The sequence below is a fragment of the Staurois parvus genome, unplaced genomic scaffold, assembly GCF_062004578.1.
Source record: "Staurois parvus isolate SC_StPar_1 unplaced genomic scaffold, SC_StPar_1.0 ptg000485l, whole genome shotgun sequence".
Taxonomy (NCBI): domain Eukaryota; kingdom Metazoa; phylum Chordata; class Amphibia; order Anura; family Ranidae; genus Staurois; species Staurois parvus.
In genome coordinates this window covers 232667-251225 of record NW_028318281.1, presented here as the reverse complement: position 1 = coordinate 251225, position 18559 = coordinate 232667, and the positions used below count along the sequence as shown (strand labels likewise).

The 18559-nt window shown below is 43.3% G+C and overlaps 1 protein-coding gene across 1 annotated transcript in view; it reads right to left on the bottom strand.

Moving 5' to 3' along the window:
* The window catches only part of LOC149452295 (uncharacterized), a 192827-nt gene that overhangs the window by 97905 nt on the left and 76363 nt on the right, over positions 1-18559 (bottom strand). The window contains exon 14 of the mRNA XM_089689531.1: positions 15280-15408. Coding sequence (XP_089545657.1) covers positions 15280-15408 — 129 coding nt within the window. The remainder of the gene's footprint in view (positions 1-15279; positions 15409-18559) is intronic.

Here is an 18559-nt window from a genome sequence, read left to right as displayed (position 1 = left end):
GTATGTCTTTAAAAATACAAATCTACATTTTTGGAATGCATTTACAAATATATGGTAAAATGACTTTTTTATATGTTAAAAAAATCTGAAGAATATATTTAAAAAAAATATATATTTTTAAATATTTTTCATATATTTAAAAATGCATTTTAACATGCAGTGTGTATCTCTCTCTCTCTCTCTCTCTCTCTATATATATATATATATATATATATATATATTTCTTGAAATATATTTTGAAATATATTGAATACGGCCAAAATATATTTGAAATATATTTTAAAAATATTCTTCCCAAATATATTGACATATATTTGAAATGCTCCAATTTTGGCCATATTCAATATATTTCAAATATTTGGGTATGGACATACCTTTTAGTTTGCTACTTACTTGCTCCCACTTGGGACAACATGATATCACACTTATGTTCTCTCTCTATCTGAATGGACAGATTCTGCTACATTTCCATCAATAGAGAATTTGGATGACTGGGAGAATCCATCGGAACACATCGGGGAATTTCTCCTAAGTTGTATATCATTTGCAGTTCATTGCCTGACACCAACACAGACCTTGTTCCTGAGCCTATGTCCTTCTACTCTACCTTGCTGGTCTTATAGATATCACCATACTTGGATGGAATCCGTGGCATCCCGAGGCAGGTGCGAGGGGTGCGCGCCACACGGGGTGACACCTACCGCACGGGGTGACAACGGACCCGCTCCACAAAAAGGTAAGTTGTAAAGCAAGCCGACGATCCCCGCAGGATGGATCGGATCTGTGGATTGGGGAGCATAATGGATCGGACTCCGATCCATTCTGCTCAATCCGCAGATCCGATCCATCCTGCGGGGATCGTCTGCATGCAGCCTATACGGGGTGACACCGGACCTGCTGCACGAAACGGTAAGTTGTAAAGAAAGTCAACGATCCTCGCAGGATCGCTAACACAGTGATCAGTGCTAAAAATATGTCACTGTACTGATGACACTGATTAGGGAAGGGGTTAAACATCTAGGGCGATCAAAGGGTTAACTGTATGCCTAACCAGTGATTTTGTGTTCACTTTCATGTTTTTTTTACTAGGGGACGTGCTGGATTTAATTCCCTGCTTTTCAGGGCAATAAAATCCAGCACATCACCACTGACAGGACCCAGCTCCGCCTTGTTTGCATAGGCAGAGCTGTGTTCTGTCTCTCTCCTCGCCGATCAGCGTGTGCCAGAAGTTATCCATTGGCCAGCACACGCTGATCGGCTTCTCACCCAGTAAGTGCAGGATCACATATATATATATATTGGGCAGCACCGTGGCTAAATGGTTAGCACTTCCGCCTGGCAGTACTCGGGTTGTTGGTTTGAATCCCAACCACGGCACCACCTGCCTGGAGTTTGCATGTTCTCCCTGTGCCTGCGTGGGTTTCCTCCGAGTACTCCGGTTTCCTCCCACACTGCAAAGACATGCTGGTAGGTGAACTGACTCCTGTCTAAATTGTCCCTAGTATGTGTATGTATGAATGTGAGTTAGGGACCTTAGATGGTATGCCCCTTGAGGGTCAGGGACTGGTTAAATAAGCGAGTCTAGCAGGACATGCTGATACTTGTAGTTCCTCGTGCTAAGAATCTTGCCTCTCATGGCTACAATGTTATCACAGCATTTTAGTTCGTTTTGTCTAGCAGTATAAGAACAGGCCAGAATCCAAACTATTTGGCACATGGTAAAAAAAAGTGACACGGGGTTCATAAAAGAACACAAACACGTTGTAAAAGATCCATTTTCTTTTAGCAAATTTCTTCATTAAAACCAGACATCCGGCATAAATCTCTGGCAGAAAAACTTAAAAAACTGGCAGGTGATGGGGTGGACGTGACGATAACAATAATACGAAAGAAGCCATGCGCCTGGAGGGCGTCACAGATTATTACGGATAATAAATCCAGCCAATCCTACTCATCATGGCGAATCTCCCCAACAGTAAATAAAAGCTTCCAGCTTATAAGGGCAACTTCATCACATCGAACCAAGCAGGAAACAAATAGAATTCAAGTTTTAAAGCTAAGCAAATAAAGTCTCCAATAATAGAGAGGAGCAAAACGGACAGTTTTTTGCTTTGCCGAAAATTTTGGCAAAATTTCTGAAATTTTATGCATTGGAATCACGGAGGAAGGCAAAGTCAATTTTCAATCAATTTTTTTAACAGCTTAACCCCTGTCCAGTCTTTAAACCCAGGGGACGGGGAGGACTTCCCCAGATCATGTGACCTCTGTGATTGTAATTAAAGTGTTAAAGCAAAACAAATAACGTCAGAAATAATAGAGAGGAATAAAATTGACAATTTATTGCTTTGCCCAAAAATTTTGCCAAAATTTTTGACATTTCTTGGCAAAGCCATGTTTTCATCAGTTTTTACCAGCTTAACTACTTCCCGGTATTTACGCCCTAGGGCAGTCAGGACTGCCCCAGATTACTTGACCACTGTGAATATAATTAAAGTTTTAAATCAAAACAAAGTAATCAATAATAGAGAGCAATGAAATTGACAATTTGTTGCTTTGCCCAAAAATTTTACCAAACTTTCTGACATTTGCTGGCAAAACCATTTTTCAATCAATTTTAACCAGCTTAACAGCTTCCCGGTATTTACGCCCCAGGGCAGTAAGGACTGCCCCAAATTATGTGCAAATAAACAAATAAAGTCATCAATAATAGAGAGGAATGAAACTGACAGATTTTTGCTTTGCCCAAAAATTTTGCCAAAATTTCTGACATTTGATGGCAAAGCCATTTTTTCATCAATTTTTACCAGCTTAACTGTTTCCCGTATTTATGCCCCAGGTTACATGATCACTGTGAATATAATTAAAGTTTTAAATCAAAACAAATAAAGTAATCAATAATAGAGAGCAATGAAATTGACAATTTGTTGCTTTGCCCAAAAATTTTGCCAAAATGTCTGACATTTGCTGGCAAAACCATTTTTCAATCAATTTTAACCAGCTTAACAGCTTCCCGGTATTTACGCCCCAGGGCAGACAGGATTGCCCCAGATTACATGACCAATGTGAATATAATTAAAGTTTTAAATCAAAACAAATAAAATAATCAATAATAGAGAGCAATGAAATTGACAATTTGTTGCTTTGCCCAAAAATTTTGACAAAATTTCTGACATTTGCTGGCAAAGCCATGTTTTCATCAATTTTTACCAGCTTAACTACTTCCCAGTATTTACGCCCCAGGGCAGTCAGGACTGCCCCAGATTATGTGCAAATATTATTATTATTATACAGTATTTATAAAGCGCCAATAGTTTGCTCAGCGCTGTACATTACAAAGGGGGACAGAACATGTGACAGAACAATACCAATACAATGCAAAACATGAGGGGATCGAGGGCCCTGCTCTTTCGAGCTTACAATCTAGGAGATAAACAAATAAAGTCATCAATAATAGAGAGGAATGAAACTGACAGATTTTTTCTTTGCCCAAAAATTTTGCCAAAATGTCTGACATTTGATGGCAAAGCCATTTTTTCATCAATTTTTACCAGCTTAACTGTTTCCCGGTATTTTCGCCCCAGGTTACATGATCACTGTGAATAGAATTAAAGTTTTAAAGCAAAACAAATAAAGTCATCAATAATAGAGTGGAATGAAATTGACAATTTGTTGTTTTGCCCAAAAATTTTGCCAAAATTTCTGATATTTGCTGGCAAAACCATTTTTCAATCAATTTTAACCAGCTTAACAGCTTCCCGGTATTTACGCCCCAGGGCAGTAAGGACTGCCCCAGATTATGTGACCTCTGTGACTATAATGAAAGGTTTAAAACAAAGCAAATAACGTCAGAAATAATAGAGAGGAATAAAATTGACAATTTGTTGCTTTGCCCAAAAATTTTGCCCAAATTTTTGACATTTGTTGGCAAAGCCATGTTTTCATCAATTTTTACCAGCTTAACTACTTCCCAGTATTTACACCCCAGGGCAGTCAGGACTGCCCCAGATTACATGATCACTGTGAATATAATTAAAGTTTTAAATCAAAACAAATAAAGTAATCAATAATAGAGAGCAATGAAATTGACAATTTGTTGCTTTGCCCAAAAATTTTGCCAAAATTTCTGACATTTGCCGGCAAAACCATTTTTCAATCAATTTTAAGCAGCTTAACAGCTTCCCGGTATTTATTCCCCAGGGCAGTCAGGACTGCCCCAGATTATGTGCAAATAAACAAATAAAGTCATCAATAATAGAGAGGAATGAAACTGACAGATTTTTGCTTTGCCCAAAAATTTTGCCAAAATTTCTGACATTTGATGGCAAAGCCATTTTTTCATCAATTTTTACCAGCTTAACTGTTTCCCGTATTTATGCCCCAGGTTACATGATCACTGTGAATATAATTAAAGTTTTAAATCAAAACAAATAAAGTAATCAATAATAGAGAGCAATGAAATTGACAATTTGTTGCTTTGCCCAAAAATTTTGCCAAAATTTCTGACATTTGCTGGCAAAGCCATTTTTAATCAATTTTACCAGCTTAACAGCTTCCCGGTATTTATTCCCCAGGGCAGTCAGGACTGCCCCAGATTATGTGACCTCTGTGATTATAATGAAAGGTTTAAAACAAAGCAAATAAAGTCATCAATAGTAGAGACAAATGAAATTGACAGTTTTTTGCTTTGCCAAAAACCTTGGCAAAATTTCTGACATTTCCTGCATTGGAGTCACTAGGTCAGTTTTCAGTAAATGTTTAACTGCTTAACCCCTTCCTGGTATCTATGTCCGGGGGTACGGGAAGGACTAAAATAGAAAGGGAACAAAGCATTGGTGCAGTAAAGGCTTCTTCCTGGCACCTCGACCAAACGGCTCATTTTTGTTCAAGTATCACCATATTGTACTCCTTAAAAACAACCACACCATCTTTTTCCAGAGCAGCCTATATTGTCCTTTGAGGTTGCCTGTGGGGATTTTCTTTGAACCCCGGACAATTCTTCTGTCAGTTATGGCTGCAGTCTTTCTTGGTCTACCTGACCTTGGCTTGGTATCAAGAGATCCCCAAACTTTCCACTTCTTAATAGGTGATGTAACAGTACTGATTGGCATACTCAAGGCTTTGGACATCTTTTTATGTCCTTTTCCATCTTTATAAAGTTCCATTACCTTGTTACGCAGGACTTTTGACAGTTCTTTTCTGATCCCCATGGCTCAGTATCTAGCAGGGTTGGACTGACAACTCACGGGGCCCCTGGGCAATAGGGATCATGGGGCCCGTGTCCTTGCCCACACTCAAACCACACCCAAAAAAGCCTATGAAAGGTACCAGGGGCATCTCATGGGGCCCCCTAATGACCCTGGGCCCTCGGGCAGTGCCCGAGTGCCCCAATGGTCAGTCCGTCCCTGGTATCTAGCCTAGTCAGTGCTTCCACGTAAGAGCTAACAAACTCACTGACTATTTATACACTGACACTGATTGCAACTGAAAAAGTCACAGATGTGGGACATTAACCTCTAATTGGCATTGTAACTCGTGTGTGTGTCACCTTGTGTGTCTGTACCAAGGCTGAACATTCCAGGGGGAGGAGACTTCTGATCCGGGGGTGGAGACTTCTGATCTGGGGGTGGAGACTTCTGATCCGGGGGTGGAGACTTCTGATCCGGGGGCGGAGACTTCTGATCCGGGGGCGGAGACTTCTGCTCCGGGCCATTCGGTGATTTCTGTTATCATTATGATTTAAAAAGGAGCCAAACAACTCTGTGATAATAAATGGCTTCATATGATCATCATCCTTCAATAAAAGAGCATTTTTTGGCAGATCCGTCATATTTTCACTATCAATACCAAAATTTCACAATTTCTGCCAGGGGGTGCAAACGTTTGAGCACAACTGTAGATACCAGGAAGGGGTTAAGTGGTTAAACATTTACTGAAAACTGACCGAGGGACTCCAATGTAGGAAATGTTATTCCTCTTTTTTCTCCAATCTTGGTGTTTTGGAGCGCCCCTCATGTTGCATCACTGATCATCCCACTATTCATGGTTAATAATAAATCCCCTTCTTTCCCTGTCATGGCTTCTTGGAGTGCCCCTCCCATGGGGACTCCTTTATGTTGCATCTTTTTTTTCACACATTATTTATTGGATAATAATTAATCCTCTGCACTCCCCCCCGTCATGGCATCTTGGACCGCCCCTCATGTTGCATCGCTCATACCGAATATCTATAGTAATAATAAATCCCCAGCCCTCCCCCCGTCATGAAGTCTCTGAGCACCCCTCATATTGGGTCTCTCATTACTTAATATTTATGGTAATAATTAATCCTCTACCCCCCTCCCATCATAGTTGCTTAGAGCACCCCTCATGTTGCGTCTTTCCTTACCCAATATTTATGGTAATAATTCATCTTCTTCCCTCCCGCTATTTTGACTTCTTGGAGCGTCCCTAATGCTGCATCTCTCATTACCTAATATTTATGGTAATTAATCCTCTGCCCTCCTGCTGTCATGGTGTCTTGGAGCACCCCTCATGTTGGGTCTCTCATTACTTAATATTTATAGTAATAATCCTTTGCTCTCCCGCCGTCATGGTGTCTTGGAGCACCCTTCATGTTGGGTCTCTCATTACCTAATATTTATAGTAATAATCCTTTGCTCTCCCGCTGTCATGGAGTCTTGGAGCGCCCCTCATGTTGGGTCTCTCACTACCCATAGTTTATGGTAATAATTAATTCTCTGCCCTCCTGCCATCTTGGCTTCTTGGAGCATCCCTCATGCTGCATCTCTCATCACCCAATATTTATGGTAATAATAAATCCTCTGCCCGGGGGGGGGGGCGTCATAGTTTCTTGAAGCACCCCTTATGTTGGGTCTCTCATTACCGAATATTTATGGTAATAATTAAACCACTGCCCTCACGCTGTCGTGGCGTCTTGGAGCACCCCTCATGTTGGGTCTCTCATTACCTGATATTTATGGTAGTAATTAATCCTCTGGCCTAACACTGTCATGGTGTCTTGGAGCACCCCTGATGTTGGGTCTCATTACCTAATATTTATGGTAATAATCCTCTTCCCTCCCGCCATCATGGCGTCTTGGAGTACCCCTTAGTTTGAGTCTCTCATTATCCAATATTTAGGTAATAATTAATCCTCTTCCCTACCGTCGTCATGGTGTCATGGAGCACCCCTCATGTTGGGTCTCTCATTACCTAACATTTATGGTAATAAACCTCTAACCTCCCGCTATCATGGCGTCTTGGAGCGCCCCTCATGTTGCTTTTCTCATTACCTAATATTTATGGTAATAATCCTCTTCCCTCCCGCCATCATGGCGTCTTGGAGTACCCCTTAGTTTGAGTCTCTCATTATCCAATATTTAGGTAATAATTAATCCTCTTCCCTACCGTCGTCATGGAGCACCCCTCATGTTGGGTCTCTCATTACCTAACATTTATGGTAATAAACCTCTTCCCTCCCGCTATCATGGAGTCTTGGAGCACCCCTCATGTTGCTTTTCTAATTACCTAATATTTATAGTAATAATTCATCCTCTTCCCTCCCATCGTCATGGCGTCTTGGAGCACCCCTTATGTTGAGTCTCTCATTACCTAATATTTATGGTAATAATTCATCCTCTTCCCTCCAACCATCATGGCGTCATGGAGCACCCCTCATGTTGAGTCTCTCATTACCTAATATTTATGGTAATAATCCTCTTCCCTTCCACCGTCATGGCGTCTTGGAGCACCCCTCATGTTGGGTTTCTCATTACCTAATACTTATGGTAATAATTAATCCTCTTCCCTCCCGCCGTCATGGCATCTTTAAGCACCCCTCATATTCCCTCCCGCCGTCATGGCATCTTTAAGCACCCCTCATGTTGGGTCTTCTCATTACCTAATATTTATGGTAATAATCCTCTTCCCTCCCACCATCATGGCGTCTTGGAGCACCCCTCATGTTGAGTCTCTCATTATATAATATTTATGGTAATAATTCATCTTCTTCCCTCTCACCATCATGGCGTCTTGGAGCACCCCTCATGTTGGGTCTTCTCATTATCTAATATTTATGGTAATAATTCATCCTCTTCCCTCCCACTGTCATGGCGTCTTGGAGCACCCCTCATGTTGGGTCTTCTCATTATCTAATATTTATGGTAATATTTAATCATTTTCCCTCCCACCATCCTGGCATCTTGGAGCACCCCTCATGTAGGTTCTCTCATTACCTAATATTTATGGTAATAATGAACTCCCTGCCCCCCCCCCCCCATGATATCTTAGAGCGCCCCTCATGTTGCGTCCCTCATCATATAAAAGCGGCTTGTGGTTTTGTGAGGCAGAAAATCCTGAACTTTGCCCTCCGAGTGTTTAAAGTTTATCTTTTCACACACAGCCTTTATAAACTGACACTGGCTGTCCCCCGGCGGTTCGGAACGGCTCTGGCTTTCATGTGCGAGATCCGTCTGAGGGAGGGGGTCGATTCCGGAGCCAAGCTCCGGGGCTGCGTTTACAAAATGGAGGATTGAGTATAAACACGGAGAAGTGACAGACACGGTTCTGTGTGCTGAGATGTTCCCTGTCCGCGAGGTGCGGGCCCCGGGGATGGCTGCCTGGGCCCCCTCTGGCAGGCCACAAATCTCTAATGAGTCAACAAGACGCTGAAGTTCTGTAAACCTGCCACATAAATATTTTCATGTTCATCTCCATTCCCTTCTGTGCGGAGAAGTCAGCAGAGGCCTCTCCAGAGAACAAGAGCCTTAGAAATGTCTGGAGGGACAACTGTCTTTGTTACCCATAGCAACTGCCTTCTCCTTGTGGGGTTTTCAACGCGTTGTGGGAGAGTAAGGCCTCATTCACACGGTCATAAAAAAAACGCACATACAAGTGATTTGTTTACCACTTCCTGACTTCCCCATAGCAGAACTACTGCTACTAAGTGGCAGGGCCGCGCAAAATCACGTATATACCTGATTTTGTATTTATGGGGTGCGCGCGCCCCCTACCCGCGTCACCATGGGCGGCTACAGCTGTCAATCACCGGGAACCCCAGAGATACCCCGCCGGCGATCGCCGAGGAACACTGACGGGGGAGAGGTCTGTATGTAAACAATACAGATCTCTGCCCTGTCAGCACCAGCATGCTGCTTTGTATTGCTCTGCACAGCAGCATGCTTACACAGTAAAACACTCCCAGCACACAGTTAACCCTTTGATCGGCCCAGATGTTAACCCCTTCCTGCCCAGTGCCATTAGTACAGTATCAGTGCTTTTTATTAGCACTGATCACTGTATTGGTGTCACTGGGGATGTCAATGAGACCAAGTCAGTTCCCCCCCAGTGTCAGAATGCCCGCCGCAGTCCCGCTATAAGTCGCTGATCGCTGTCATTACTAGTATTACAAAAAAAAATTCCAGTATCTATACCGCCATTTGTAAATGCTATAACCTTCACGTAAACCAATTAATTTACACGTATTGGGATTTTATTTTAGCAAAGACATGGAGCAGGATACATTTTGGCCTAAATTTCTGAAGAAATCTGATTTTTAACCTCTTCACAAATGTGCGGCCTCCCGGGGTCTGCGCCTAGATGCTGAGCGGCCGCACATTTGTGTTCAATTATAAAAAAAACATATGTGCTGAGAGCGCGCGCCCTGTGCGCTCCCAGTACACATGTCCGGTACTCACAGAAAGGTCCCGGTCTTCTCTTTCGATCGGGACCTTTCCAGATCATGTGACCGCTGGGACAACGCGTCACGGCAGTCACATGATCCCTAAACCCCGCCTCCCGACTTCTGAAACCCTTAAAGGGCCGGGAGGCGCTGGCGTGAAGGGGTTAACTTTTTTTACTGGACATTTATAGCAAAAAGTCAAAAATATATTGTTTTTTTTTTTTTCAAAATTGTCTGTCTTTTTTGTTTATAGCGCAAAAAATTAATCTGCAGATGCGATCAAATACCACCAAAAGAAAGCTCAATTCGTGGAAAAAAGGACCTACATTTAATTTGGGTGCAGCGTTGCATGATCGCGCTATTGTCAGTTAAAGTGACGCAGCGCCCTATCCAGTGGTGTATTTAGGTTTCATGCTGCCCTAGGCAACACAAAAATCGGCTTCCCCCCCGCGGAGAAACCCTGACACCGACCAACACCCCCCTCCCCCATGAAGAGAGCCTGAAATTGACCAACAACGCCCCAGCACCACCACACCCAAGAGAGCCCTCCACTACCACCACCCTCCATACACCGATAACCCCCCCACCACCCCAGCGAGAGAGAAGATACCTTCACAGCTCCAGACATCCCCAGGAACAAGAGTCAGGCTCCGCATACACCAGGGGTAGGCAACTTGAGAGCGGCAGGACTACAAGTTCCATCATGCCTCTGCAAGTCATAGCTGTAACTGTCAGTTTTGTAATCTTTGCAATGCCTCATGGGAAATGTAGTTCCATAACAGCTAGAGAGCCGCAGGTTTCCTACCCCTGGCATACACCATCAAGCAGCCTGCAGCCTCTCTCAGATCCCCCCTGCTCCCCATGCTCCGTGTGTTCCTTCTTCCATTCCTTCTTTTGGGGGGCAGCACTGCCCCCAGAAAAATACTGTTGCCCCCCCTGAAAAATGCCGCCCTAGGCAAATGCCTTGTTTGCCTTGTGGTAAATTCTCCCCTGGCCGTATCACAAAAAATGGCCTGGTCAGGAAGGGGGGAACCCCCAGGAGGGCAAGGGGTTAATTATGTATCTGAATGCAGCTGCATTGTTTTCAATAGAGCCATAAACATAGGCAAATTCCTACCAATGAGATGATGGGACATACAGTAGTTCCCCCAATGACACCAACAATGGAGCCCAATGACACCAATGAAGGGGCACAATACCTATAATGAGACACAATTCCTCCCACTGTCACACAATGATAGGTGATTGTTTACTTCCACTGATGTTGGGATATGTCGCATTCCTGTTGGCCACAGTCTGGCCCCCCTAAAGACTGAAGGAGAGTAAACTGGCCCCTTGTTTAGAAAGTTTGGAGACCCCTGGTCAGGGGCGGACTGACAACTCATGGGGCCCCCGGGCAATAGGAGATCATGGGGCCCCTGTGTCCTTGCCCACACTCAAGCCACACCCAAAAAAGCCTATGAAAGGTACTAGGGGCATCTCATGGGGCCCCCTTCTGACCCCGGGCCCTCGGGCAGTGCCCGAGTTCCCAATTGGTCAGTCCGCCCCTGCCCCTGGTCTAGAGCCATAATTCATGGTTAACTCTAAACTAATAACTTCTAAAGGCATTTAAAGGGTCACCTATTGAAAATTTTTGGTACCATATTTTTTGCGTTTGCAATTTTAAGGATTGGTATCCTTTTATGTGACACAGCTTCATCTGTTATATTTTAACTGCTGCCATTTTATTTTCCAGGGTCTCTGCTTTTAGAAAATCTGCAATTGTTTCTTTTTTTAAGGGGGGGGGGTTAAAATCATTTCTAGTACTGTTCAATCACTTATTAAGAAGCGATACCTTCGGGAATTTTTCGATACCACGCCAAGGTCAGGTAGACCAAGAAAGGTGGCAGCCATAACTGCCAGAAGAATTGTAGGGTATACTAAGAAAACCCCCCACAGGGAACCTCAGGAGAAATAGAGGCTGCTCTGGAAAAAGATTGTTTGATTGTTTGAAGGAGCTCAATACAACGATACTTGAACCAAAATGAGCTGCATAGTTGAGTTGCCAGAAAGAAGCCTTTGATGCGCCAATGCCACGAAAAATCCCGGTTACAATATGCCCAACAACACCTTGACACCAGTGGTGTATTTAGGTTTTGTGCTGCCCTAGGAAACACAAATATCATCTGCCCCCACGGACACCAACCAACACCACCCTGACATTGACCAACAACACCCCTGCCCCCCACTCAGGAAAGTCTTGCACTAACCCCCCCCTGGCAATAGAAAGATACTCATCTTCAAAACCTCGGACATCCCTGGGAACGAGAGTCAGGCTCTACATACACCATCAAGCAATCCGCAGCCTCTCTGGAATCCCACCTGGTTCACATGGCGTGCGTGTCCCTTCTTTCATCCCTTCTTCTGGGGGGGGGGATTTGCTGCCCCCCTGAAAAATGCCACTCTAGGCAAGTGCCTTGTTTGCCTTGTGGTAAATACGCTTCTGTTTGACACACCTCACAGCTTATGGTACACTGTAATTTGGAGCAACAAGACCATAACAAAGCTTTATGGTCACAACCAAAGGCGCTATATTTAGAGCAACAAGAATACCATCCCCTCTGTGAAGCATGGTGGCGGCTCACTGATGTTTTGACAGTGTGTGAGCTCTAAAGGCACAGGGAATCTTGTGAAAATTGATGGCAAGATGAATGTGGCATGTTATCAGAAAATTCTGGCAGACAATTTGCATTCTTGTGCACGAAAGCTGCACATGGGAGACTCCCGGACTTTCCAGCATGACAATGATCCTAAGCACAAGGCCAAGTTGACCCTCCAGTGGTAACAGCAGAAAAAGGTGAAGGTTCTGGAGTGGCCATCTCAGTCTCCTGACCTTAATATTATCGAGCCGCTCTGGGGAGATCTCAAACATGTGGTTCATGCAAGACGACCAAACACTTTGCATGACCTGGAGGCATTTTGCCAAGATGAATGGGCAGCTCTACCAACTGCAAGAATTCAAGACTTTAGAGACAACTAATACAAAAGACTGCATGCTGTAATTTATGCTAAAGGGGGCAATACACAGTAATATGAACTAGGGTATGCAGATTTTTGAACATGGGGCATTTCATTTGTTTACTTGTTGCCATGTTTTGATTTATTATTGGGCCATTCTGTTATGACCTACAGTTACAAGAAATGTGCTTTGCCTGCTCACTCATGTTTTCTTTAAAAATGGTACATATATTACAGATTCTCCGAGGGTATGCAAACCTTAGAGCACAATTATATATTGCAGATTATCAGTCCATAGATGTGGTGGTTGCATTCATTTTTTTTTCTGTACACAACCTTTCTAGACCATACCAATATCGAACAATCATAAATGTACCTAGTAGTAGTCACATTCGACTGCACTTGGTTCTGTAATGGTGAAGACATTTGGTAGGCTCTCCGAGCCACTTTTCCAGTTGTACTGAGCAGTTCTCCTTGGAGCTAGGGAAGTGGCTTGGAAAAGCTATGGAACTTCTTCAACATTACAAAACAAGCTGGGTTGATTGTCACCAGCTACTACTTGATATAGACCTGGAGGAATGAGAACCTTATCAGACAATCATGAAGGTTTGTAAAGGTTCTCATGTATCCACTCCATGATATATCTATTATGAAAACCCATCTCTTCAGGGAAGCCTACCCCACCCCCTGCTAACTTGACCGACCTCCTCCACTCTTCCTACCACTCCATCCCCCACAGCTATCTCCTCCTGTGCCACCATCCCCTCCCTCCTAGATTGTAAGCTCCAAAGAGCAGGGCCCTCAATCCCCTCATGTTTTGCATTGTATTGGTATTGTTCTGTCACATGTTCTGTCCCCCTTTGTAATGTACAGCGCTGAGCGAACTATTGGCGCTTTATAAATACTGTATAATAATAATAATTTGTTGGTTACGTTCACCTGAACTTGCTCTGTAATGTTGAAGATATTTTCCAGCTCGTTCATCAGTCAAGTCGCATACTACAGCAATTACCTTCTCTACACCAATGATTCAACATCAGTTAGCATGATGTAAATCCAACTATTATTATTATTATTACTTCGAGTTTATATAGCGCCAAAGGGTTTGCTCAGCGCTGTGAGCAACTATTAATACCTCTTACAGACCTCCAGACACCAAGAATGGGATGATGTAACCAGAACAGGGTGGTTTTACAACATTCATTCGTCCCATCCGTCCCATCCTGTTTTTGGACAATCAATGCCTGCCTTGACACATTCCATAGTGACTGGATAAGGAAGACCAAGTTATCCATTGATAGAAAATGCTGGGGTATGTTCCTGATACTCTTTAGAACAAAAGAAGTGGCTTGGATAAGCTTTGAAATATATTGATCTACAGAACAAGTGATGTTGAATGTGACTACCGTATTTTTCGCTCCATAAGACACACCTAGGTTTTAGAGGAGGAAAACAAAAATAATATTCTAAACCAATGAACTGCAGACATAGTACAGGAGATGACCAGAGACTGCAGACGTAGTACAGGAGATAACCAGAGACTGAGGACACAGTACAGGAGATGACTAGAGACTGCAGACACAGTACAGTAAATGACCAGAGACTGCGGACACAGTACAGTAGATGACCAGAGACTGCGGACACAGTACAGTAGATGACCAGAGACTGCGGACACAGTACAGTAGATGACCAGAGACTGCGGACACAGTACAGGAGATGACCAGAGACTGCGGACACAGTACAGGAGATGACCAGAGACTGCGGACATAGTACAGGAGATGACCAGAGACTGCGGATATAGTACAGGAGCTGACCAGAGACTGCGGACATAGTACAGGGGATGACTAGAGACTGCGGATGTACTACAGGAGATGACCAGAGACTTCAGACATAGTACAGGAGATGACAGATACCCGCTCCCACTTCCACTGCGATCTCCCTAGGCGATCAGAAGCGGTGGTTGTCCTTCCTCCCTCCCCGTAATCTTCTGGAACACGTGACAGATCCCAGAGGACCAAGGGGCCATTCACAAAGCGCAGCGCTTCTCGCGCATACGCAGTGGGCACCCGGCTGTGAAGCCACAAGCTGTCACAGCCGGGTGCCCACACTAAAGATGCCGGAGAGAAGACGGCCGGTGAAACCAGTGGTGATGAGGACACCGCTGGACCGAGGATCAGGTAGGACTAAGGAGCAGGTTCTGCTGCACAGAAGAGCCGAGCAGCCGGCCCGGTATTCTAACACGGCGGCAGGGGGAATACCAGGCCGGCCGCTCCATATTCGCTCCATAAGACGCACAGATATTTCCCCCCATTTTTGGGGGGGGGGGGGAAAGTGCATCTTATGGAGCGAAAAATACAGTAATTACTATAACGATCATAAGTATTTTTTATCTAAGTGGTGGACGCTCAGTAGAAGGAACTCAATAACGCTCTCTCTGTTCCTCCCAATTTCTGTAAATAGTAAAATCCAATGCCATTGCTGAGATCCAAGAAACCATCTAACAAGGAGCAAAGCATCCTGGATCCCATGCAGAGGTGTGGAGGAGTCACAGGATACAAGGATACAAGGAGGAGCCCAGCCTAGTATATGGTGTATGACCTTACCAATGTTGTGGTACATGAAATATCAGCACCGTGTTCCAGAAGAAGTCTGATGATTTTCACATCTTCTTCCTCAAAGTGAATCGAGTCTTTTACGAGTGCCGCAGCGAGATGCAGTGGAGTCTCTCCTTCCTGGTAAAATAAAATAGCCTTTAGCAGGGCTGCTGTTAGAAACCACGGGACCCCATACAGCCAACCTGACAGAGCCCTGCCCCCCCCTGAATAAAACAGTTTACTATGATTCAGTTAGGAATGAACACGGTGAGTGATTGGTACCGATTACTCATTATGTTCATTCAGGAAAGAAAGGGACTGGTAATTGTGACATATTTACCGGACCTTTCCCCCACTCTCCATCCTGAAGGATCCTATGCAGCTGCTAGTGGGAAAGAGATGAGAAGCCAGTGGGGGGGGGGGGGAGAGGGGAAGAAGCCAGAGAGAGCGCCATACAGAGATAAGTTCCAGTAATTGCCTCCCCCGCCAAGCCAATCACCCTCCCTGCCCACATCCGATTTACCCAGCTGATTGGGCCCCCCCCTCTGACCTGGGCCCCATACAGGAACATTGGTGGTACCCCCTTATCCGCTGCCCTGGCCATTAGTGTTCTTGCTTTTAATGTTGCATGAATCTATAGACAGGTACAGGAGGGGGATTACAGGTGCTCCAGAATCCTTTGTTTGTGCAGAATAATGTTAGAATACAAAATACTTTCTTTTTATAACATTTTTCAAAGACCACCATTTGCCTGATATACAGTAGTATGTAGAGCAGTGATGGGAAACCTGCTGGCTTTTAAAGGGCCTTAAAGCAGAACTTTACATAAATATTAAGGCCCCGTGTACACGGGACACTTCTGACCGATGGAAGCTGACTGCTGGAAAACGTAGGTTAAAAAACATCTGTTTAGCCGCGTTTGCATAACGCATTTATGTTTACAAGTGTTTTTTAAAGATAAACACAGGAGAACCTCCCAAATGCCCAGAATGCACTGAAAAGTGGTAAATTATTAACCATTAGCCGCCCGGCCAATGGCCGTTTGGCGGCTTCAAAAGTGTTCCTGCATTCCGGGTGCACGCCATTTGGCGTGCTCCCGCACATGCGCAGTTTGCGCTAATGCAGAGCGGCGCAGCAGCGCGATCTGTCACCGGCCGTGCACCTCGGACATGGCCGATGACAGATCCGAGTATCGGCTCCCGTTGCTGGTACCATGTGACCTGCTGTGACCAATCACAGCAGGTCACATGACAGTTGTATACAATGGATGGCTTCATTCATGATGCCATCCATTGTATACTAGTGCCTAGCTGTGAATGGTCACAGCTAATCACATGCACATGTCATGTGATTAGCTGTGACCAAATCACAGCTAAGCACAAAAAAAAAAAAAAGCTGAATGAATCGATGTCATTCAGGTAAATGCTTGCTTATAGCAAAGTAATTCTTTGCTATAAGCAAATTGTGTAAAAAAAAAAAAAATACTGATCACTTCCTCAAAGTAGTACAATGTTACTATGGTAACATTGTACTACTTTGGTCATAGCAAAATATGAAAAAAAAATCTTAAAAAAAAAAAAAAAAAAATGTAATAAAAAATTAAAAATAATAAAAAAAAATAAAAAAATATATATTTTTTTTTTTTTCATACTGTCATCAGTCAATGTCCCTGTTCACCGCCATGCCAGTTATATGATGACGCTGTACTGCACTGGTGACAGTATGTAAAAAAAGAAATAGTGAAAATAATTTTTTTAATTTTTTCATTTTCCGAAAAATTATGACACAAAAATACAACTTCAAAAAACTCGCCATTCCTCTTATGAAGTACGTCGGACTGTCTACTCTGCAAAAAGGGGTCATTTGGGGATATCTCTCCTGTTCTGACATTTGGGGGATATCTGTACTGTTCTGACATTCTTGGACCTCAAGAAATTAGATTGGCTGTCAGTACTTCAGGATTGATCAATATTCAGATCTATACCATAGTTTGTGAACTCTATAACTTTCCTACAAACTAAATAATACATCCTAATTTGGGTTATTTTCACCAAAGACATGTAGCAGAATACATCTCGGCCTAAATTTTTGAAGAACAATTATTTATTTGTAAACTTTTATAACAGAAACAAAGAAAAATGTGTTTTTTTTTCAAAATTTTTGGTCTTTTTTTGTTAATTTAGCAAAAAATAAAAACCCCAGCAGTGATTAAATACCACCAAAAGAAAGCTCTAGTTGTGTGAAGAAAATGATAAAATTTTAGTTTGGGTACAGTGTTATATGACCGCGCAATTGTCATTCAAAGTGTGAGAGCGCTGAAACGTGAAAAATGGCCTGGGCAGGAAGGTGTAAAATTGCACGGTATTGAAATGGTTAACTATTTCAAACTGTTTCAGAGAAATACAGAGAGTAGAAGCAGAGACATGCAGTATGTGTGGAGATTAGCTTAGGTGTGAGTTGCTCATTAACATTTCTTTTGTTTCCAAGGGTGGGAAAGGTGTCTGGTGGAGGGAGTCATTAAGGCCACCTGGCAGGGGGTCTTCATGAGGAATTTGAGGTGTGAATGGTCATTAACATATCTTTTGTTTCCAAGGGTGGGAGAGGTCTGAGGTGTAAATGGTCATTAACATATCTTTTGTTTCCAAGGGTGGGAGAGGTCTGAGGTGTGAATTGGTAATTAACATATCTTTTGTTTCCAAGGGTGGGAGAGGCCTGAGGTGTGATTGGGCATTAACATATCTTTTGTTTCCAAGGGTGGGAGAGGTCTGAGGTGTGAATTGGTAATTAACATATCTTTTGTTTCCAAGGGTGGGAGAGGTCTGAGGTGTGAATTGGTCATTACAATGTGTGACAGGTAGGAACATCCTGTGTTCAGTGTTTTGTGCATCTGAGCACTTTGAAAACTCTTTGCGTGCATTTTTCATGATGAAAAAAGGATCTGGACAGCATTGGGAACTGGAAGAGTTAAAAAAAAAATTCAAACGCAAATGCTTATAAACGTGATTTGCCGCGTTTAGAAACGTTTTGCGTTTGAAACGCTGATAAAATCTACTCCTGAATGCAAGTTTGGTGTTTTAAAAAAAAAAAAAACGACTGTAAACTCAAATACCTGTAAACGACTGTAAATAAAGATGTGTACATGGACACAGGAGAACATTTGGGGGAGTTCAGGGGCTGTTGAAAAAAATGCAGAACAGTTCCTAAACGTGAGTCTATCAGCTGCAGTGTACATGAGCCCTAAAGCCTAAGCTTAGTAAAATAATGTAAAAATAAATCCGCACAAGGGTTA